The sequence below is a fragment of the Schistocerca americana genome, chromosome X, assembly GCF_021461395.2.
Source record: "Schistocerca americana isolate TAMUIC-IGC-003095 chromosome X, iqSchAmer2.1, whole genome shotgun sequence".
In the NCBI taxonomy this organism is placed as follows: Eukaryota; Metazoa; Arthropoda; class Insecta; order Orthoptera; family Acrididae; genus Schistocerca; species Schistocerca americana.
The window spans coordinates 369878998-369903600 of NC_060130.1; the positions used below are offsets into that span (position 1 = coordinate 369878998).

The 24603-nt window shown below is 44.3% G+C and overlaps 1 protein-coding gene across 1 annotated transcript in view; it reads right to left on the reverse strand.

Moving 5' to 3' along the window:
* Nucleotides 1–24603, reverse strand: part of LOC124556037 (E3 ubiquitin-protein ligase Rnf220-like) — a 678682-nt gene that overhangs the window by 122849 nt on the left and 531230 nt on the right. Inside the window, exon 4 of the mRNA XM_047130072.1 lies at nucleotides 9692–9921. Within this exon, the coding sequence (XP_046986028.1) occupies nucleotides 9692–9921 (230 nt within the window). The remainder of the gene's footprint in view (nucleotides 1–9691; nucleotides 9922–24603) is intronic.

Sequence of the window (24603 nt, forward strand, 5' to 3'; positions counted from 1 at the left end):
ATGCGCCGGACGAAGTGAACACCTCGTCGTTCGAGGTTGGCGCATAATTCATCGTCGGACTGCAGAAGAAGATCCCTGTGGAATATAATACCCTGGACCATGTTGAGACTCTTATGCGGCGTGATGGTAACTGAAACATTCCCCAACTTGTCACAATGGAGCAACCTCCGTGACTGGGCAGAGGATGCCGTTTTGATGAGCACAGAGCCAGAGCGCATCTTGGACAAGCCCTCCACCTCCCCGAACTTGTCCTCTAAATGCTCCACAAAAAACTGGGGCTTGGTCGACACGAACGATTCTCCATCAACCCGCGTACACACAAGGTACCGGGGTGAATATTCGCCACTGCCTTCTTCAGCAAGACGTTCCTCCCATGGAGTAGCTAGGGAGGGAAACGATCTCTGATCCAATTTCTTCCCGTTGAGGTTAGACCTCGATCGCTTAGAGACTGCTGGTGGAGGCCCACCAGCGATAGATGATGTACCACGCTTCATTGCGGGTCATCCGCCCTGATGCCACCTACTCCGACCAAGGGCCCTCCCCACGGGCGCCACCCAGCCACAGCAATAGCCACCTGGCAGGATGGCCATTGCCGGGAGTCCTGATGCCCCAGGGAGATGGGCATCTACTCCTTGGCATACGTGGGGAGTGAACGGCGCAGGCATCAGTAGAGCGATCCCTGTGTTGTCAGGGGGCTACAACCAAGAGGGTACATGGCGACCCCACCACAACGGACTGGCTACCGTGCTGGATCTTAGGTGCAAAAATGGCCAAGGTCGTCGTCACAGCTAAAAGAAACACTGCAGAGTGCAGCGTGGTAATCGCCCAAGAGATCGAAAACGAGCGGGACACCATTGCAACGACGAGAAAGACGGCTATAGGTCTAATTGCACGAAGGATACAGTGCACCATGTAAGGTGCCCTTCCCCAATTGGCTCGCTCTTCGGAATAATTTAGATAGATGGAGGTCAAACCCGACAGGGGACCATCACATAAGGCCGAAACGTTTGAGACTCCTTTTAGTCGCCTCTTACGACAGGCAGGAATACCGCGGGCCTATTCTAACCCCCGAACCCGCAGGGGGAACTATTCTGAAGGATAGGCAGACAAGTAAAGAAGATTATATGATAACACCCCAACTATGACACTGTAAATGAAGATGAAGATACCAGTGCAGGATTTTGTGCACATTCTGACCTCTAGATTATGTTCCATAAAACTTTGATGGGATTCATATTGGGCGATCTGGGTGGCCAAATCATTCATTTCAAATTTTCAAAACAGTCATCAACAATTGTGGGCCGGTGATATGGCGCACTGTCATCCACGAAAATACCATTGTTGCTTAAGAACATGAAGCCCATGTATGGCTCCAAATAATCTCCAAGTAGCCGAACATTCCATGTAAACACAGCCCACACCATTATGGAGACACCACCAGCTTGCACAGTGCCTTGTTGACATGGCTTCGTGTGGTCTGTATCCCACACTTACCCAATCCCGTCAGCTCTTACCAAATGAAATCCTGGTCTTACAGCCGTCTAGGGTCCAACCGATACGGTCACAAGCCCAGGAGAGGTGCTGTAGGAAATATGCTATTAGCAAAGGCACTCGCATCGGTCGTCTGCTGCGATGTCCTATTAACACCAAATTTCGCCACAGTGTCGTAACGGATATGTTCGTCGTACGTCTCACATTAATTTCTGCGGTTATTTCACGCAGTGCTGTTTGTCTGTTAGCACTGACATTTCTACGCAAACGTCGCTGCTCTCATTGTTAAGCGAAGGGCGTCGGTCACCATGTTGTCGTGGTGAGAAGTTATACCTGACATTTGCTATTCTCGGCACACTCTTGACACTGTGGATCTCGGAATATTGAATTTCCTAACGATTTCCTAAATGGAATTACCCACGCGTCTAGCTCCGACTACCATCCGCATTCAGAGTGTAATTCCTGTCGTGCGGCCATAATCACATGGGACAGCTTTTCACATGACTTATTTGAGTACAAATGACAGCTCTGCCAATGCACTGGCCCTTTATACTTTGTGTACGGATTACTACCGCCATAGCACACTGGACTCGCATTCGGGAGGATGACGGTTCAATCCCGTCTCCAGCCATCCTGATTTAGGTTTTCCGTGATTTCCCTAAATCGTTTCAGGCAAATGCCGGGATGGTTCCTTTGAAAGGGCACGGCCGATTTCCTTCCCAATCTTCCCCTAACCCGAGCTTGCGCTCCGTCTCTAATGACCTCGTTGTCGACGGGACGTTAAACACTAACCACCACCACCACTACCGCCATCTGTGTATGTGCATATTGCTACGCCATGACTTTTATCACGTCAGTGTATATACTTATAAGCTAAGAGGAGATTGTTAACAGCCGGCCGGAGTGGCCAAGCGGTTCTAGGCGCTTCAGTCTGGAACCGCGCGACCGCTACGGCCGCAGGTTCGAATCCTGCCTCGGGCATGGATGTGTGTGATGTCCTAAGGTTAGTTAGTTTTAAGTAGTTCTAAGTTCTAGGGGACTGATGACCTCAGATGTTAAGTCCCATAGTGCTCAGAGCCATTTGAGCCAGTACCTAAGCGCTTATCCGACTATAGTACATCGAGAGCCAATTAATCAACAAGTACAGGCCAGACCAAATCATTGTCGATGTTTCCTCCAGCAACAGCAGTCGTCTTAGTGCCTCTTACACCTCGATCCGAATTGTCTCCTACACTGTCACTTCTTAGTGGGTGAATTACGCATCCTTAAAAATCCATGCAAATGATTTCGAGCCTGACATATTCTTCTGCTTTCGCTCACCAACCAGTCAATCCTCAGTGTTTGAGTTACTTCCTTTAACATTCCAGCAAATGAATCTCTGAACCAGATATATGCAGTCTTCGTCTGGAACCGAGCGACCGCTACGGTCGCAGGTTCGAATCCTGCCTCGGGCATGTATGTGTGTGATGTTCTTAGGTTACTTAGGTTTAATTAGTTCTAAGTTCTAGGCGACTGATGACCTCAGAAGTTAAGTCGCATAGTGCTCAGAGCCATTTGAACAATTTTTTTATGCAGTCTTCTTCAGCTCCCTCCAGGTGCTTCCGCCTAGGCATTTTACTGCTGTTGACGCTTCCGATGACATTTTTCCGGGATTTCCAGTCCTTTACACTATGACGCCATCAAATATGAAAACACTGTTTGGCTTTAAGTTCTCGGGCGGTGAAATATCACTGCCTTCGCTAAATGACTGGTAGGTTACTTCGTCAGTGCTGTGCGGCATTTCCTGCAAAAACTGATACTTTGGCTCAAAAAGAGTTGTTGAAAATCTATATACGTGTCCGAAGCCGATCCCCTCAGGGTGTGTTAAGAGAGACAGAACAAGATTAGTATTCCCGCTAAACTCAAACAGCATATATTGTCTGATAATAACGAACTAATTCTTCTTCTTCTTCTTCTTCACGCAGCTTCCAGTATCATTGCAGGACTAACTCACATGCCCACTTCCCACATACGTAGATCATTTTCAATAGGAAACGTCTTAGCATTGTTTCCAGGGCAGAGAATAAGAAAACAAATATTCACGTACAAAACCATTTATTAATTTTTGTGTATACATTTACACACAGACAATAATTCTTTATTTTTGTTTGGTACAGTTTCTCTCCAACAAGTAGTTTGACTCATGCAAATACGGTATGTTTTTGAATTCCAACACATATCTAATTTCTTTCTCTTTTATGGCTTTGACAATTAGCTGTGTTCCCCCCTGCAATTATTCCAGCTGAGAGCATTCTGGAATCATAATTTTGTCCCTTGTTTCCCGCATGACACAGTTATTGAAACACTCTACGTCTTTCTGGATGTATCTGGTAGCTCTTCTGGGGGACACTCCCAACTGTAATTATTCCGTTCGTATTAGCTCCGTAAAAGGTCGTTCCATTGACAAGTGTACAAGGTCCAGTCCATCTCATTTCCATACAATGTAGTCATCCTTTTTAAGCAGATCCAAACGGAAGTGGAGCTTTATAAACAGATTTCTCGTGTGACCTTTAATGTGGTAAACGTGCTCCAACACACGACCAATTTCCAATGCTGTTTAGTGTAAATGCAGATATTTCATATTCCCCAGTCGTAACCAGATTTCTCCACACACTGTTCTTTAAACCATGTGTAAACCTTGCTTGCACATCTGCAATAGCTACTTCTTTTTCCAATTGCAGTTTATAATCTTCTTTTATGGCGGTTGTCTTCCCCATATACTCCAGTTTTCGTTTCTTGACTTCGATGTCCTCCACTTCCAATTTTCTTTTCCGTGCACATAACACATTAACTGTACTTACGGGAGTGATTTCCTTCATAGGCAATGGTTTAAGTCTGTTTGACACATTGGTTCTTTTCGGAATAACATTGGTTGTAGGAACCAGATCCCATTCGGCAGTGTCTATATTCGATGGTTGTGTGGCTGGTGCGCTGTGCCACTCGGTGCAAAACGACTTGCCCACCGCGGGACACGCAGGCAGGCCCATGGTTTTCCCTTGACGAGCGACTGTGTACGACGTCTAGCTTATGATTTTGCTGTGCGGCTTGGCATCATTCATAAATTTAATAACGAAAAATGAAACGTACGTTACGACTGGCTACAACTGTTCTTATCTCGATATCCAGATCGAAGTGTGTGAAAACCTGAAGGCGTATCATTGGCCAGAGACCAGGAATTGAATCATAATGAAGTCATGGAATATTTCAATGTACTTTCAAGAATAATGGAATAAAATTGGTTGCTCAATAAACTGGGAAGTATATTTAACATGGAAGAGACAGGCCTTCAGTTAAAAAACCGACCAGGCGCTGTTGCAGCTGAAAAGGGGTCATAAACAGTGCCTGTAATTACTTCGTCAGAAAAAGGAGACACTGTTACAGTACTTGCATTCTGCAATGCTGAAGGGATGTTTCTTCCACCTTGAGTTGTCATGAAGGGAGTTAACAAAAAAAGAATGGAGGGACAACAAGCCACTTGGAAGTAGGGTTGTCATGTCAGAGAAATCTGCCTACGTGAATGATGTTGAGATTTTTTTTGAATGGCTAAGGGATCACTTTGTGCGTCGCAAACCCCTTCGAACAGTTATACTGATTTTGGATGGCCATACTTCACACTCTGGCACGGTACAGCTGTTGGAGTTTGCCGACAGGAACAGTATCATTTTAATGTGCCTTCCTAGCTACACTATACGCACTATCTGCAGCAGCAGTACCGACCTGCCTACAAATGTTTAAAGCTTCATGTTTATAGTACCGTTGAAAAATGTCAGAGGAATCACCCACATCGGAAGCGAGGAAGTTTGAAATTTAGTGAGCTACTACAAGATATTGGGGAAAAGCTGTAGCATCGGGGAACGCCGTCTCTGGATGCAAGGCAACGGGAATCTACCCGTTTAAATGGCTCTGAGCACTATGGGACTCAACTGCTGAGGTCATTAGTCCCCTAGAACTTAGAACTAGTTAAACCTAACTAACCTAAGGACATCGCACACATCCATTCCCGAGGCAGGATTCGAACCTGAGACCGTAGCAGCAGCGCGGTTCCGGACTGAAGCGCCTAGAACCGCTCGGGCACAGCGCTCTGTGGTGAAAGTAAGAAGCATTTTGTACGAAATATGATTACTTATTTATATCTACATATATACATAGTCACTAATTTACAATCATTCCGTTATGCAGTATTTTGCAAATAATTGGTTCCTATGCACTTTAAATTAGGCCTGAATCGCATTCAACCCTGTAGAAGCAAAAAACATAGATATTAAATTCGTAAACTCCACTTCTACGGATTTTAAGCTGATTGGAGGTAACAGTTGCATGCTTTGACACTGCTTGAATATAAGAATTCATACATTGCTCTGACTGACATTTACACTATGCTCACGTAAGTAGCCTATGAAGTCATAGAATGAAGGTCTAACACACGGATACAAGCAGCTCTTTCTGCCGCAATCGCTAACGCACAGTACAATTCACACAAATTCACGAAGGTTGTATGTTTAATATAAATGGCCGTGTCTCCAGAAGTTAATTACAGCGTTGCTTCTCCACACATATCGACTATTGACACGTTCCTTCCCGACTATGGACACATTCGGTCCAAACATATGGACGTTAATAGGAGTATGCGACAGGTCATAGTCACTCTTCGTCTTTCTCTCAACGTAGTCCATGACACTGCACAGGTATCCCCAGTCATGCCACATACACTGAAGCGCTACAGAAACTGGTACAGGCATGCGTATTCAAACACAGAGATATGTAAACAGGCAGAATACGGCGTTGTGGTCGGCAACGCCTATATAAGACAAGTGTCTGGCACAGTAGTTAGATCGGTTACTGCTGCTGCAATGGCAGGTTATCAAGATTTCAGTGAGTTTGAACGTGGTGTTATTGTCGGCGCACGAGCACTATACAGCATCTCCGAGGTAGCGATGAAGTGGGGATTTTCCCCTACTACCATTTCACGAGTGTACTGTTGATATCAGGAATCCGGTAAAACTTCAAATCTCCGACATCGCTGCGACCGGGGAAAGATCCTGCATTAACGGGACCAACGACGACTGAAGAGAATCGTTCAACGTGGCAGAAATGCAACCCGTACGCAAATTGCTGCAGATCTGAATGCAGGACCATCAACAGGTGTCAGCGTGCGAACCATTAAACGCAACATCATCGACATAGGCTTTCTGAGCCGAAGGCCCACTCGTGTATCCTTGATGACTGCACGACCCAAAGCTTTACGCCTCGCCTGGGCCCATCAACACCGACACTGGACTGTTGATGACTGGAAACATGTTGTCTGGCCGAAAGAGTCTCGTTTCACATGGCACCGAGCGGATGGAAGTGTATGGGTATGGAGATAACCTCCTGAATAAATAGACCCTGCATGTCAGCAGGAGACTTTTCGAGCTTGTGGAGGCTCTGTAATGGTGTGGGGCGTGTGCAGTTGGAGTGATATGATATGGGACCCCTGATACGTCCAGATACGACTCTGACGGGTGACACGTACATAAGCATCCTGCCTGATCGCCTGCATCCATTAATGTCCACTGCTCATTTCGACGGACTTGGGAAATTCCAGCAGAGCACTGCGACACCGCACACGTCCAGAATTGCTACAGAGTGGCTCCAGGAACAGTCTTCTGCGTTTAAACACTTCCGCTGGCCACCTAACTCCGCGGACATGACCATTATTGAGACTATGTGGGATGCCTTGTACCGTGCTGTTCAGAAGATAGCTCCACCCTCTCGTACTCTTACGGATTTATGGACAGCCCTACAGGATTCACGGTGTCAATTCCCTCCAGCAGTACTTGGGACATGAGCTGAGTCCATGCCACCCCGTGTCGTGGGACATCTGCGTGCTCGCGGGGGTCCTACACGATGTTAGACAGGTGTACCTGTTTGTTTACCTCTTCAGTGTATATTGTGCTCTATTATCAAGTCGCTGAATATTCTCTGCTTCAATTATTACAACAAAGCCGCTATCAGGTGCTAAACCACCAGCAGGCAAATTATACGTACTGATGAATACTGGTCTTCTGCCAGCACGTAGGCCTCTGCAACACTAGGCCGCCAGGCGGCGCTAGCAGCCGCGCCACCGGCGGTGCTGCTCGTCATTAGGAACTGATTGTTAAGGATCCTGTTAGATTAGGGCATCCCACCCAACTACCGTACCCAGAACGAGTGCTTGCTGCTCCACCGGTGGCTACCCTTTAATATCGAATGTTCATAGCCAGAATGCTCAATGTGGTGCAGACGTGTGAAGAAAGCAGGCAACCACGCCACAGAGACGCACTGGTGCTTCCTATAGTCGACTGACCGAGTTTGAAAGGAGTCAAATTGTGGCCTTTCGAGTGGCGAGATGGTCGTTTCGGGCGACTGCCACACGAAAGTGATCGTGCTACGCCAGTTATGCAACGATGCTGGTATCAGTGGTCACGTGAACATTCTCACACCAGTTCACAAGGGTTTGGACGTCCACGCAGCAGAGACTCCCGCCAGGATTGTCGTATTGTAAGGGTATCAGTGGCAGATCGCACAGCTAACACTGCACAGATAAGAGGGCTTGTAAACCGAGATGTGTCAACAAGAACTGTTGCGAACCGGTTATTAGCAGTGAGGGTACGGACTCGCACACCTCTAGCTTGTCTTCCACTCACGTCAGAGCACTGATAAGCTACAACTCTCTTTCACCTACGATCTCTGGACTTGTTGCCAGTCGAGCATGTGTGGGATATGCTGGGACAAGAAATTACTCGTGCGACTCGGCAGCCAAGAATGCTTACAGAACTACGTGAACAGGTCGAGCACACGTGGCATAAAATATCTCAGCCATCTGTACGATCGACTGAATGCCAGCATGAGCGCCTGCACTGCCGCCCGTGGAGGCTACACCACGCATTAATATGGGTGTTTCAGCATACATTGATACCTCGTACTTCGGAACCGCTTGTTCAAATGGCTCTGAGCACTATGGGACTCAACATCTTAGGTCATAAGTCCCCTAGAACTTAGAACTACTTAAACCTAACTAACCTAAGGACATCACACACACCCATGCCCGAGGCAGGATTCGAACCTGCGACCGTAGCAGTCCCGCGGTTCCGGATTGCAGCGCCAGAACCGCTAGACCACCGCGGCCGGCGAACCGCTTGTGCTTTTCGTCTGTAAATCTAATCAGTTCATGTACTCCATATTCACGGTTGCCACAATAAATCTTGAGTGAACTGGAAGCCTCTAAATGGGTGTACTAATTTATTTTCGTGCAGTGTATCTTATTTTTGACATTTTTAATTGAGTTAATTGTTTTTCTCGCTGCACATATCGGTAATCATACACGACAGCTGTGCACAGAGGTACAAAGTTGTAATTGCTTGCGACAGTGTTTGGTGTTTTGCCGTTGTCGTTTCCGCAATGCACATGAGTCAGCTGCAGTAGCGTGCTGGCAGTCTAGAGAGTTTGCAGCTGTTAATTATTGTTTCATTTGGGAAGTTGGGTATCAGATTAATTAGTCGTGTCAGGAAATTTTATCGTGCTGAAGTTTCAGTGTGAAAATGTATGTTGGCAGCTGTGGCACACAAAGGATTTCACACATTACATGATTCCAATGTTCCTGTACTAAAACATGTCGCGAATGATCATTTGAAATAACAGACCTAACGGTCCACATTGTCGTTCAACCCTAGTTAAATGGATGTGGTATGGATATTAAAGCAAAATTGATTTTCACCTGTTGTTTGTGAAATGACATGATGTGGTGAAGTAGGAGAAGAGCATTGATGTCGTACGAAGATGAGGCGCAGTTTCACCCGTCACGATAAGTTGGAAAAGAGAATATTTGTATTTGTAGCATCGAAAAATGTTAGGAGTTTGTAAGAAATGCCAGTATTCGATTGGGATGTAGTGCACCTTTAATCGTCAGCTTATTATGAGGACATCTTATTGTACGATATCGTATAACGTTTTGCGTTACCACGCGTAAATTCTAAAACATACAGAACTCCAATGCAATCAGCGCGTGATTATGGGCTATTTCCACTCTCCTTAGAGTTCTGTGTGAGGGATTCCGTGATACGACACGTTCACACACAGAGAGGAGCTATGGTCACTATCGAGCGCCGAGCGCAGTTATCTCCAGCGAGCCTGTGCCACGTACCTCCCAGCGACCCTCGTGCGTGCCGTCGGCGGAGGCAGAGGCGGCGGCGGCGGCTGCGGCGGCGGCAGCAGGCCCCGGCGGGGGAGGCGGGGGCGGCCGCCTGGCGCGCGCGCCGCCCAACTTGTAGAGGCGCTGCAGCTCGTGCGCGTAGTGCGCCTCCAGCTCGCCCGCGCGCAGCGTCACGCCGCACACCGGGCAGCACGACGCCTCCGCCTGCAGCTTCTTCTTCCCTGCAACACCCGCACGCGCCGCCTCTAGTCGCAGTCTTGTTTTACGCTCGAACTCCTGACCACCTCAGAAGGAGCTGCGTCGGTACTCGCATTTGATGACTTTTGCGGAAAAAATTTAACTGCCTTCTTTTACCCTCTGCCAATAAATAAACTTGCAAATGAGTTACTTTAATAAAGTACTTGAAACATCTTTCATTCAATAAGTCGATACTGAGACATCAAATGACGCAACAAAAATAGTAGAGGGTGCGCGAGAGCCGGTCGGGGTGGTCGAGCGGTTCTAGGCGCTACAGTCTGGAACTGCGCGACCGCTACGGTCGCAGGTTTGAGTCCTGCCCCGGGCATGGATGTGCGTGATATCCTTAGGTTAGTTAGGTTTAAGTAGTTCTAAGTTCCAGGGGACTGATGACCTCAGGTTAAGTCCCATAGTGCTCAAAGCCATTTGAACCACTTTTGGATGCGCGAGATGTGTGTTTCGCGAACGAGTATCGCGCACTGCATTAGTTAACGGCGAGAAGGATAAGTTAAACCTGAAATGAAACAGCGTACAGAATAAACCAACGCGCGTCTCGTACACCAACCTTCTTGACGGGTTACTTTTAAGCGACCGAGAAACGACGTGGCGGTATGATGAAGACGTTTGACTCTTATTCGGGTGAAATGAGTTCTAATTTGATCCTAATTTATATTTTCCTTTGTATTCCCAAATACGTAGGGGTGAATGACTGGTAGGGAATGGTTCCTAGGGCCGATTTCCTTATCAGTCTTATCAAATCATAAGTAGCGCGCCGTCTTCGTGTCCCGATATCCACGGTACATTCTTTGTTTCCTCATTTTACGCGATTCCCCATCACCGCCTCATATATGAAACACTAAAGTAGTTAAAAATATGAGAACACACATTTTACACATTGTGTATGCGACTTCCTCCCCATCTGTTAAGCTAACTGTAATACTAAGGATAGAATATCTCGACAGGAATGCAGTTCGTTGGTAATTGAACAGTGCCAGATAATCATCGAAGGCAATAACGCAGTACGAAGACGAGTAAAAAAAGACAAACTTTCTATGTATTTGACTTAAAGTCGCCAGCCGATGTGGCTCATCATTCAAAAATGGTTCAAATGGCTCTGAGCACTATACGACTCAACTTCTGAGGTCATCAGTCCCCTAGAACTTAGAACTACTTAAACCTAACTAACCTAAGGACATCACACACACCCATGGCCGAGGCAGGATTCGAACCTCCGACCGTAGCGGTCGCCCGGCTCCAGACTGTAGCGCCTAGAACCGCTCGGCTCAACATTACATGAGTATAGTTCAGCGGAAAACTTACCGGATTTCTGGTGCACTGCGTCCACAATGCCTATACCTGACCACTGCGAAACGTTATGCGTCATAGCAATTAAATCCATCTTATACTGTGTGTTAACCTAACATACACGTTCCAAATTCTTCTTGAGCAGTGCAAGATATCGAAATAAGTGTTTCGGCAAGTGATACCAGAAAGAGACGCCTAACTTTCTTTAATGGGAAAATTTTACATCTTTTCATAAAAGAAATCATCCCATAGCTCTCAGAGTATAAAAATGACAGAGCACTTGTCAATTTTGCAACCAAACTTTTCGCAAACTCAGTCACAAGACGTGAAGTCAACGACCACAGCGCCATTATTCTAATTTGTGCTCCAATAGAGGGAAAAGCCTGCACTTTTGGTATTCACTTCTCGAAAAACCACACAAATATTTCACTCTAAATATTGATGAATGTCACTTGCCGTTTTCTCTGCCACTTTCTGAAAACATTGTATTCATATAGTGATTCGTTTGTAAAGTATTTTAGTAGTACACGTTACGTGTCACGCATTATACATTACAGAAATTTAGTCGAAAATTAACGCAAGCTTCTGTGCATGTGTTTGGTGCTTACGGGCGCTAAACGGCGATGTTATCAGCACCCTTACACACATTAAAAGAAACGAATGTGGAAAAAAGTAGTAGAATGTGATCATATACGCCAAGTCAACGGGAAAGAATTAAAGATGCTATACAAGAGACTAAAGAGAGTAAAACGAGAAAGGAGCTAAAAGGAAGCTACAGGAAAATGTCACTGGCTGGCCTCTTACGTAAAATATGGCGAGCCAGTCACCCTGTGAACAAATTAAAACCTTCTCCCTAAAATCATGGTAATAACGTTGGACAATTCACAAAAGTTTAAAACTCTAACCACATTCGTTTGATTATTGTCTAAAAGAGATTGCAGATCCGTCGGCAAATCAGCCGCGGCTCGCTGGTCGGAAAATAAAACGCAGTCGAATAAAGCGTGGGACACAGTGATCTGTACGCCGCAAACGCCACACATTGGAGGGTGCTTTCGCCAGAGCAAGAAGCCATCGTCATAGGGCTGTGGTCTATGAGAAGACGAGTGAGGAATACCTCGTCCCGTCTATGTGGCTGGAAGGAAGTACACCACAGTCACGTAGTGAGCTTTACTAATCGGTCACCTCCACCCACTCACCTCTCCACAAGCCTGAAAAGACGAAACAGAACTCGACTGTGAGCTGTACTGATAACTCTGCTTATGCAATAAAATAGAAATTTTTACACGACAGAAACATAATGATACATCATGCAGGAAAAGGAGATATTTACCACATATTAGAAGCATGATGAATATTTTCTTCTCTTAGCTATCCTACTGATATTTACTCGTGGCCGTACAGAATGAATTACTTCACTATAGACATTTACACTAGCGGAAATGATTAATGGTTCAAATGGCTCTGAGTACTATGGGACTTAACTTGTAAGGTCATCATCCCCCTAGAACGACTTAAACCTAACTAACCTAAGGACATCACACACATCCATGCCCGAGGGAAATGATTAGTTTCCTAATTAATTTTCAATGTTTCCTATTAAATTTCAATAAAATATTCTATAAATATGCAGAACCAAAAGTTTTACAAAATGATGGAGGTAGGCCGACTTGTAGAGTAAATTTACGGTAACAGCTTATGGTACCATGGCGATTTTAATCCTTAAGGTTACGAAGTTTCGAATTGATAATGAAAACAGTCCATTGTAAACATATGAACATGCTGTTTCACATTGTCAATACTGTGCGTGTTCAGCGTTATATATCATTCAGTTTATATAAACCTTTATACACAAAATAATTACACATCGTACTACACCACTGATAACGAACATACACAAAATTTCTAGGGAACAATTCAAAGGCACAGAATGGAGTAATTTTCATTATTTACATGTTTCCATCTTTCTGCATTTGGTCCGTTAGAATGCCAGACAGAATTTCATATTAAGTACGGACACAATACGGACGCCAAAGAATGCACACTATGTGCCAGAAACACATCCGATCATATCGCGAGGTTTTCAATCTGAAAATGAGACACTGTCGTTCGAAGCTGAATTCTCTACTATAATTAAAACAACGAGAATTGTGACCGTTCTTGTCAGGACACTTTGCATTACACTCTAGCCACTGTAAATATTTTAAGACTATTTTAGAACAAATGTGAGTAAAGAATAAAGATAAAGAACTTAGGCGGTTACCTATCACTAATAAAGTATAGGTGCCAAGAGTGGGACAAACGGTGAGTAATGAATATGAGAACTTAACACTACAGGTGAAAAATTTTGGCTGATTTTGTTGTGGTCAGTCTGACGACAATGACAGTGAGTACTGTAGGTAAGATTCCAGTTCTGGTTAGCGTACCAGTAGTATTAATACTTCAGAATACTTTGCTTGCGTTATATGACTTGTAGATGCCTCACCCGCCATTTTACTGGTGCGATCGAGCGTATTGCAGAATTTCAAACTTCTAGTGTTTCGTAAAGTTTCCGTATCAACACCTGAACGAATCGCGGCCCGCTGAAACAAATTTCTGGAGCAAAAGCTGAATCATCGAGTAAAAACAACGATTTAGTGAATATCACTCTATATTATTCTGAAGGGGGTTTACAATTCGGTATCTGTCTCATAGGCACAATGAAGAAAGACTGAGAAATTACTATCCATCGCCTAAGTTCCTTTCACACGATATGAGTGTAAGGCGTAAACGCGAGACAGTCCGTGAAACGACGAGAAAAATCACCTTTGCGACAGGTTCAGGCAGACAAGCGTGCTGAATTCTGAATTATTGCGTAGTCAGAACGCAGATCCATTCCATCTGATCCGTGACATGTATATGCATGTGTACACAACGGTGCAGGGCTCATGCAAATACTTCTTCTTACTCGTTAATATTTTCAAAAATGTCACTTAGATCTGCTCTTATTGCGAAAAAATGATACGTCTATACTACACGATCGCGAGTTCGTTACAACTAGGGTTGCGTCTTTTAGTAATTTTCCGCTGCCGCTGCGACAATGCTGCAATTCATGTATGAACCACAACTGGCCGAAAATATGAATAACATAATGACGTAGATGACGATGACAGTGGTGGTGTTGACGAAGGAAGAGAAGAAATAATTCCATTCTGGTAGCTACATATGCAAGTGCAACGAATTTCAACCAATTCAGCAAAACAGGAAAAGATGAAAAGAAGGATGAATATTCTTTTTAACACAGAAATGACAACGTTTCTGCTAGCTTCCGGATCTGATGAACCACACCACCAACGGGAACGACGCGGGTATACAGATCTTTCGTTGGATGAAACTTGTTACAAAGTGAACGTTGTGCAGGAGTAGCGGGGAAATGTAGAAAGGCGAGAAATAAGCTAGGAAGTGGCGGGCGCCGGCTGGGCGCGGCGGGCGCCTGCTCCGTTTATTTAATCGCTCATGCTATTCGTGTAAGTAAACAAGCAAAATGTTGACAGTCGATCAGCGAGGCGCTGCTCTGTTTGTGTCTCCGCTCGGCGCCATGCGGGACACTTCAGCCGCTGAGAGTAAACAAACGCTCTTCTCCGCTACTTAAGTCCTCCGCCCTCGCCAGCGGAGGAATCCGAGCGCCTCCCCTGCCAAGTGGCGTCTGTCTTCCGACAGGGAACAGCGCAATCACCCGCCGGAAGCGATTAGGGGAAGCAACAGGGATGTGCAAGCTCAATCCCATGGGGGGGATACGTAGCGCCAAAAATGCCCACCCTGATACACCATAAAAGTTGCGTTATTGTTAATGGATCCGCACAAAGTTCGTGACAAAACTAAATCTTTACAGTAGTGTTCCATAATGAAGATTATTGTATATCCAGAGACTAAAATCCGTTGAAAATGACGCGAGAGGATATTCGCAGTTCTCATATCTCGACCAGTAATGTTTATGCTTTCCACTGGATAGTTGTCGAGGTTTCATCTGTAGACATCCACCCCGTCGAAGAGTAGGGATACTCTACAATAATATCTCGTTGTTTACTGAGCACTATGGGACTCAACATCTGAGGTCATCAGCCCCCTAGAACTTAGAACTACTTAAACCTAACTAACCTAAGGCTGGGGCTGGGCTGTTTTGAGGGAAGAGACCAAACTGCGAGGTCATCGGTCTCGGGAAGGACAGGGAAGGAAGCCGGCCGTGCCCTTTCAAAGGAACCATCCCGGCATTTGCCTGGAGCGATTTAGGGAAATCACGGAAAACCTAAATCAGGATGGCCAGACGCGGGATTGAACCGTCGTCCTCCCGAATGCGAGTCTAGTGTGCTAACCACTGCGCCACCTCGTTCGGTAACTAACCTAAGGACATCACACACATCCATGCCCGAGGCAGGATTCGAACATGCGACCGCGGCGGTCGCGCGGTTCCAGACTGAAGCGCCTAGTACCGCTCGGCCACAACGGCCGGCATTTACTAGTTTCGTGACACAATCGTTACGGTGCCTGCGCCCGTTTTAACAAATCTGTCTGCCATTCCAGTAACGTATAAGACCCTGTGGAAATAATTACTTAATGTCCCCATGTTATTGGTGGTTGAATTCCGCGGCTGTAGATTGAATTACTTGAAGAAATACAGCAATTAGCATAAATACAGCTGTACAGAAAAGCGGCTAAGACGGTTTCGGTCTTTCACCCATCTTCAACTGACGTTAACACATTTACATCTCTGTCAATATAACGTTTCAATGACTGTACTTTAGTAACGTTCTGTATAATTTTGTTATCATTCTCTCAATGCTAGTCGGTCACTACTCTATTAAACCAATAAGGATTCGCGTCAATTACTAATGCAGCCATTGTAATTCACTAAAAAAATACCTACCTGTAAAACGATTCGTGCGACTCATTACAGTAAATACTTGTATATCAAACCAAATTTTGATTATGCAGAGACAGCGTCAAGTTTTGAGGTCAGCAACATTAAGTCCATAAACATAACTGATTTCTGAAATAGTTTTCGAATTGGTAAGAAAATTGTAACTTGACTTTAGATATAATTTCCGATACACACAAACGCATTACTTGACCGCATGACGAATGCTGGGCAGCATCAGTGAAGCTAAACGTGTTTGCACTGTAGATATGAAGACGGAAAATGGAGTCACAAATTACTGAACAAAAGTAATTGCACCTAACTATTAATTAACTCTGGAAACGTGGTAGCTGTGCGAATTGTTATTTTGCAAACGGAAGTTGCAGAGTTCAAAATGAAGTCGATAAAAACGTAATTCTTACGGAAATATGAGTGTTTTATACCAACTGAAGCAAAGTGAAAGCCGGAAAAACATCTTGCCAAAAGCAAAGCTACACAAAAAAGTGTCTGGCAGCTGTATTACTTCAATTAAGTATTACTTGCTTCATCTTTCCGTCAAGATAGTGCTGGATGAGGAAAGAAAACAAAAATCATCAAATTCTGACTGCAGAGTATGGCATCTCTCGCGAAAACTATTCAGGTTCGTCACAGATATTTTAGCTGTGAGAACTGTCCGCCGACGAATCATAGTGTTAAAAGGGCGATGACTGGTACTTCAGTCGCTTTTAACCTTGGTTGTTCATGGGAAGAGCGAACAATTAAAACCAAATCACGCAGTTAGTACGTGAAACACAAAGAACTTTCAAACAACAACATATTATTGGTATTCAAAAACTATGCTACAGTTTACAAAAGCTATTCGAGCGACAAAATATTTTGTCATAAAGGAACGCTGGGGGCAGATTTATTGCAACAAAAAGGCTTCTGATACTAATTGACACTAAAAGGAACATGTGCACAAGTTGTTTTTTTTTACTAAGATGGAAATTGTCCGTTCTTCAGGATAAAACTAAAAATGCTTAGTACGGGTGACATTCAATACCAATGTCCTATTTGCACTGAACTGCCAAGTTCGCGAGATTTGACTTCGGCCCACCTGAAACAATAGGCCAAACGTGAGGAATGGCAATGGCGAAATTTTCTGATCTATCAGAGTTACTATGGTAGGATGAAAGTAACTTTTTTTTTTGTCCTGTATGGGTGCTCACGTAAATCAGCATGGGGTCCAGCAGTTTACTGTTGACAGTGCAACTACGCCGATAGCCACAACTTCTTAGTCATCTACTTTAAAATTAGCCTAGTATCCAAAAATATTATCTAGACCATTAAGTCATGTAATGCAAATAACTCTCAGATCATCGCGTGAGTGAGTGAGAGTGGGGCGAAGGAGAGAGAGAGAGAGAGAGAGAGAGAGAGAGAGAGAGAGAGAGAGAGAGAGAGAAAGGGGGGGGCTGGGGCTTTAAGGGGTAACACCACTACAGAATTTCCAAAAAATCCTTTTCTTATTGGCTTAAAAGATGCTTTGAATCTACTAAAATGTGAGGCAGAAGTCTAATCCCTGAAAAAAAAAAGAGAGTTCTATGGAATTCCGAGCTGCTGCTCTAGCACCTCGGATGACCCGAAACGGCCGACCTGCACCAACTCGATAACATCCGTAGTGTCTGGGTGTAGTTACAGGCATTTCACAACAATAATACTTTAGTCTGGCGTCAGCAAGTGACAGTACGTGTGCAAAGATTGCGCTTCGAATCTCGATTTTTGTGTGCAGTATTGATTCTGATAGTTAATTTGTGATCTAATAGTATACAGTTTTGTCTTTCAAGTAAGAATGAGCGTTGAGAAAGTGTGCTCGGGCAGAAAAGATACGAAAACATCGTATCCAACTCGGCGTCGAAGCAGTGTGTCATCCACACGTCGGAAGGAGTATCTGCTAACATAATGAAAGACAGTGACCAGGATTTTGATGTGAATTACGGAGTGAACTATAGGATTATAAATTTTCTTGCCGTTCTCTCTGTTATTTTTGAACACCTGAAATTTAAAACGCGTAACGCAGACATCACGATGCACCAACGAAGTCCTCGAGACTTAAGCTTCAGTATAAGTAGTGCTTGTCCACACTGTATAGTTGTCATACCACGTATTACGTTTATACGGAATGCATATGAGATCAACCGTCGAATCGTCCTAGCAATGCGCCTGCTTGGAATAGGGATAAATGGAATTGTAAGGTTTTGTGCGTTCATGGAATTGCCACGAGCGATATTTCAATCGTTCTGTAATAACCTAGTGGATATGATTCCGATCGCAACGCAACAGTACGACAGACCAGTCCTGGGATGGCAGATTAATGACAAGAGTTTTCTAAATGTAGAATTTTTTTATTTGTTCATGTCTATAACACATTTCAAAACTTCAAACGCGTTTTTCTCTGAATATGATTTTCCGAAACGGCACGCAACATAACTCCAACAATTTTCAGTCTTTTCATTTGGAAAATTAATTACAACGCTCATACTGGCACCGAAACGGAAGATAGAGAGAACGCCGAAATACTGAATTCGCTCTTCCGAAATTGTTTTACCGCAGAAGATCGTAACACGGTGCTTTCTTTCAATCGTCGTACTTGCGTCGAAATGGCATACATTGCGATAACAGATCGCAGAACAGAAAATCAACTATTATCGCTTAGTAGTGGAAAGGCGCCAGGACTAGATGAGATACCTATAAGATTCTACAAAGATTATGCGAAAGAAACTTACTCCCCTTCTAGCAGTAATGTATCTTGGGTCGCTTGAGCAACGAAGGGTACCTAGCGACTGGAAGAAAGCGCAGGCCATTCCCGTTTTTGAGAAAGGCCCTAGGACAGATGTACACAATTATAGACCTATATCGTTGAGGTCAACCTTTTGTATTATTAGGGAAGATCTTTTACGCTCAAGAATTATGACGTTCTTGGATAAGGAAAACTCTTCTATAAAGATCAACATAGATTCCGCAAACAAACATCTGCGAAACTCAGCTCGCTCTGTTCCTCCATGACATCCACAGCGCCGTAGACAATGGCGCTCAGGTTGGTGCCGTGTTCCTTGACTTAAAGAAGGCATTTGACACCGTCCTGCGCTACCGTTTATAGGAAAAAAAACCGTACTTATCTAGTATCTGAGCAGATTTTCACTGGATGCAAGACTTCCTTTCAGACAGAACTTAACACCACGCTCTTAACGGAACAAAATCGACAGATGTACAGGTGATTTCCGGAGTACCCGAAGGAAGTGCAATAGGACCGTTACTGTTTACAATATACATAAATAATCTAGTAAAAAGCGTCGGATACTCTCTAAGGGTGTTTGCAGATGATTCCGTTGTCTGCAACAAAGTAGCAACGCCAGAAGATAGTAATGATTTACGGAATGACCACCAGAGAATTGATGAATGGTGCACGCTCTGGTAGTTGACCCTGAAGGTAAATAACTGTAACATATTGCACATACATAGGAAAAGAAATACACTACTTTACAGCTACACTATTAAGGACAAACCGCTGGAAACAGTATCTTCCGGACAATATCTAGGAGTAAACTATCCAGTGCCACCGTAAGTGGAAGGGCCACATAAAACAAATAGTGGGATAAGCAGACGCCAGACAGATTCATACGAAAAATCTTAAGGAAATGTAACTCATCCACGAAGTAAGTGGCTTATTTCTTGAGTTTTGGTCGTGTATCTGGGATCCCTACCAGACAGGACTGACAGAAGAGATAGAGAAGATCCAACGAAGAGCGGCTCGTTTCGTCACGGGATCACTTAGACGACAGAGACCGTTACGCAGATGCACAACTCCATTAGCAGGCGTTACAAGAGAGGCGTTCTGCATCACAAAGAGATTTACTATTGAACTTTCGAGAGAGCACTTTCTGGGAAGAGTCGGACAACATTACTTCCCCCCACATGTCTCGTGTAATGATCATGAGCAGATAATTCGAGAAATTACAGTCAGTACATAATAGGCTAACCGACAATCATTCTTCCCACGCGCTAGTCGCGAGTGGAACACTGTTGGGGGCCACAGTTACTGGTACAAAAAGTGCCCTCCTACACACACCATTAGGTGGCTTGCGAGGTGTGATGTAGATGTAGATTACATAGATGTTTTTCTCTTTTCCAGATTCAAATTGGCACCAGTTATAGTGCGTGCCACAGATCGCCTCAAATTCAACATGCCTCGGGAGCAACAGAAACAGAACATCTTTCTTTCTATCTTTCTTTCTTTCCACGAACAATACGAGACTGAAATAGAAGGGAGAACCGATAGAGGTACTCAAAGTACCCTCCGCCACACACCGTCAGGTGGCTTGCGGAGTATTAATGTAGACGTAGATTACTGCTACAGTGTCACCATTCTGCAACATTTTCAGTCAAAAATTTTGTGTAATACACTTAAAAACACTCTCAATAACTACCCCAGATATTGTTTCTCTATCACCTTTCCTTCTGCACAAAAAAATTTTGAAATGCACGGTTTTTTAGGCCAAACAGTGGTGTTACCCCTTAAAGCAGGGCAAATAAAGGGAGAGAGAAACATTGGGGTATACATAATAGTGGAGAAGGAGAATGACATTTTCCTTTGAAAATCCATAGCAGTCAGCCTCGTTACATAAGCAGAAGAGCCCACGCATCTACACGCCGAGTCATCTGCCTCCAGTTTTTAGTAGTAATATAAATTCAAGCAACATATGTTAATGAGTCCTATAAAATTCGTAAAAGAGTAGCATTTCATCAATCTGTCAAATACAAGACAAACGTAGTCATCGACACCATTCGGTTTCTAATGATCACCGTGTCCTCGGCGAGTTAGACATTTTAAGCCTACAAAAATGTGAGAGAGCGCTTTTATTGCAATGGCGCGCGGCTGTACACTTGTGCCCGAGATTTCCAGCAGAAAGGGTCAGCGGCAGAAGAATGCAAAAGGAAATGTTTAGAGCCGACTGAGGAGGGGAGTGGGCGCGGGGACAGGCTTCACTGCGTAGAAAAACAATTTCCCTCGAGCAGAAGCATCTGGAGAGGGATTTACGACTGATCAAGCACGATTCATTCGCATTCCTTAGAAGCACAGGTCCAGCATTTTCCCTCCGAAGAGCAGCTTCTTTCCCTTCGCTGTGCACATACATTGAAACAATTAATCTGACTCGGTCGGTAGTATTCAACAGGCCGGTGAATCAGTGCGGACGTGTTAAGAATAGCGATGCACAACTGCGCTCAAGTAACAGCTTGGCCGGCCATTAGGAGTCCCCCGCGGACGCTTCTAATTAAAACCGCTAGCACGCCTCTCCCATTTCAGAAAAACACATCACTGCTTGCCATTCAGTGGTTTACCAAACTAATGCCGTTCGAATGCAGCAAGCTCTTTTCCCTTCGTTTAGCGTTCAGTCATTAGAGGCACTGAGACTAACTCAGTTCCGTAAAGAAATGGGGAATTGATAGCGACTATGTCGAAAACGCACTTGATATACTACAATCTACAACAGTGGTCTAGGGAAATGAAGGATAAACTAAATTAAAATGGGCGAAGATTCAAGTGAAACCAGAATAGAAATTAGTACATCAGAGTGGCTATACCAGGGTTTTAACGTAGTTTCATCGGATATAAGTTCGGAATGTCGCCGCAGTAGAACGAAATACTCGCATGGCGATATACATCCTTCAGACCTACTAGATGCACTTCAGACCTACTCGACGCATATACGTGGTACTAAATTACGGCGTAACAATACAGAAGAAAGTGGCAGTGGCACACACCTTATCAAATGAAGGGTTTCTCTTAAGTTTAAGTACAAACACTGTAGCCACTTATCAGTAATTCACTCTGATGTACTTTCAGTAAACAGTGCCACGTAAGAGGAGTTGAGAGGTGATGCTGCGAAGAATCGATGAATACTTACCTATAACAGAAACATTCCATAAATAACAACATCTGGCAGATCGTTTTAGCAAAGGCAAATTTGCCGGTACCTATAATGAGCCCCTCGCCAGGTTTCATGCAGATGCTGTATGGAGGGACATGTGGTTAGCACACCGCTATCCCGGCCATTTTGCAGACTTTCCAGACCATGTAGCTGTAACTACTCGGTCAAGTAGCTCCTCAACTGGTATCACGAGGCTAAGTGCACCTCAAACCAGTCCTCCCACCAAAGAAAAATCCTTGGCAGTACCGGGAATCAAACCCAGGTCCTCCACGTGGCAGCGGTCTACGGCGATAACGCAGCAATGGAGGGCGATAATATCTCATCCCCCGACTCCAAACTTCTATCTTTGCACAAATTAGCGATTAATCTACGTTTCTTCGCCCTCAACAACGTAAGAGAATCACTGTCCTTTCCGCATTCTTTATCTCATACCTAGTTTTCCGCTTATCTTTTTTTCCTTAGTTTCCTTCTTTTCTTTTGTCATTACTAGTGTCCCATTCCGTGTAAGTCCTCTGCATTGCTCTTATTGTTTCTCAAACCGTGTCGTCATTTTACTCTAAGTACGTCTCCTTGCTACTTATTGCTGCCACCGACAGACATACAGACTACACTTCCCTGGTATTATTAACTAAATATTGTTATTAAATATTGTCTCTGCAAACTTTTGTTAGGATCATTTTCATAATGTTTTGATTTGTTATTATGCTTATTAACTTTTACTACTAACATACTTACTGGATTTCTGGCATATTAACTTTTTTTTGTAAACAGAACCTAAAAAAGGTTGTATTCTTAGACTATGGAATGGTCGAAAGGCACTACTGTTATCAGAAAGAGTAAATAAAATATAAGTAGGCGGAGGCTTTTCTTTTGTGACAGCCGTCAGTATACTATGTTCTGCATCTCTTCATGTATCTTATAATATACAAGGGGAGTCAGGAGGAAAGGTGCATGCTTTGAGACACTATAGTATTAGTGATTCTGAACAAAAAACTTCATATGGACATATGCCCTATTGCAAATGGTTTCCGAGATAGAGCACGTGTAATATCACTTTTGTACGTTTTTCTTTAATAACTGGAAAACCGCACACTCTGACGAAAACGTGTCTTGGATCTAAGCAAATGGCTCTAAGCACTACGGGACTTAACGTCTGAGGTCATCAGTTCCTTAGACTTAGAACTACTTAAACCTAACTAAGCTAAGGACATCACACACATCCATGCCCGAGACAGGATTCGAACCTGCGACCGTCGCAGCAGCGCAGTTCCGGACTGAATCGCCTAGAACCGCTCGGCCACAGCGGTCGGCTGAAACGTGTCTCAGTACACAATTAAACTAAATTAAATTTGCTACAAAAAAGGGTCCTATTTATTTTTTTGTCTAGGACCAACAGTTTGCGCGAAGAGATCGTGAGAATATTGACAATTTCGCGCGAAGCGTGTGCGCTGTAGCTTAGGTACTTTTTGTAGGGCAGTTTGAGGTAGATTTCCGACTTGATAGACCACAAAATGTTCGTCTGAACTTCCTCTATATTACTGTGGTGCGTTGTAAACAATGACAATGAATAATACAGTAAACAAATAGAAATGTACATTAAAAATGTTCTGTCTCGGAAACCATTCGGAATAGGGCATATGTCCACATCACGTCCGTTGTTCAGAATCAGTAATGCTATCACCCGTCAAAACACGTACGTTTCCTCCTGACATAATAAATACATTACGATGATAAGCGACACAGAAAACTTTTAGGTCCGTTTTCTCTAAATTTTGAAAGTGCTGAGCAAGAAACCGAAACGGTTGACGAATCATTTGCTGAGTTCCCCTTGTAAGATTTCTAGCAGACAGATTTATAGCTAAAACCATCTGGTATATGTACATGGCGGTTATAATGAAACATTCGCCACTTGAGATGTTGTAAACGGTAAACAATTTACCGATTGGAAACCCAACCTTACAGAAATGATTTTCAGAGTATACGCTGCAGGATTTGTGTTGCCGTTAGACGTCGGTGCTGGTACGGCGAAGTAGGGTTGAAACAGATGCGTCAGAGTGCATTACAACTGCAGGCAGTCAACATGGGTCTAGACCGACGCCCACGAGAAAGACAGGCCGTGGCGCGTACGTCATAGCACATGACACAGTTCTTGATAGTACACCACTAAATTAAGACCTTTAGTGGGTACCATTTCAATCAAATATTGATTTCCTGTGAGCCCAGCACGGAGCTGTGCCATCACGACGTATGGGAGACAAGCCGACTAGTGTGACGTCACAAGTTCGTTGCAGGGTCCTCCCCGGTCTGGACAAGGTAATTGGTTGGTTGTCGGTCAACGGTCACATCGGGATAGAGAAGGATTGCGAAGGAAGTCAGCTAAGGCCTTTCGAAGGAACCATCCCAGCATTTGCCTGAAGCGATTTATGAACATCACGGAAAACCTAAATCAGGATTGTCGGACGCGGGTTTGAACTGCCGTCCTCCCGAATGAGAGTCCAGCGTGC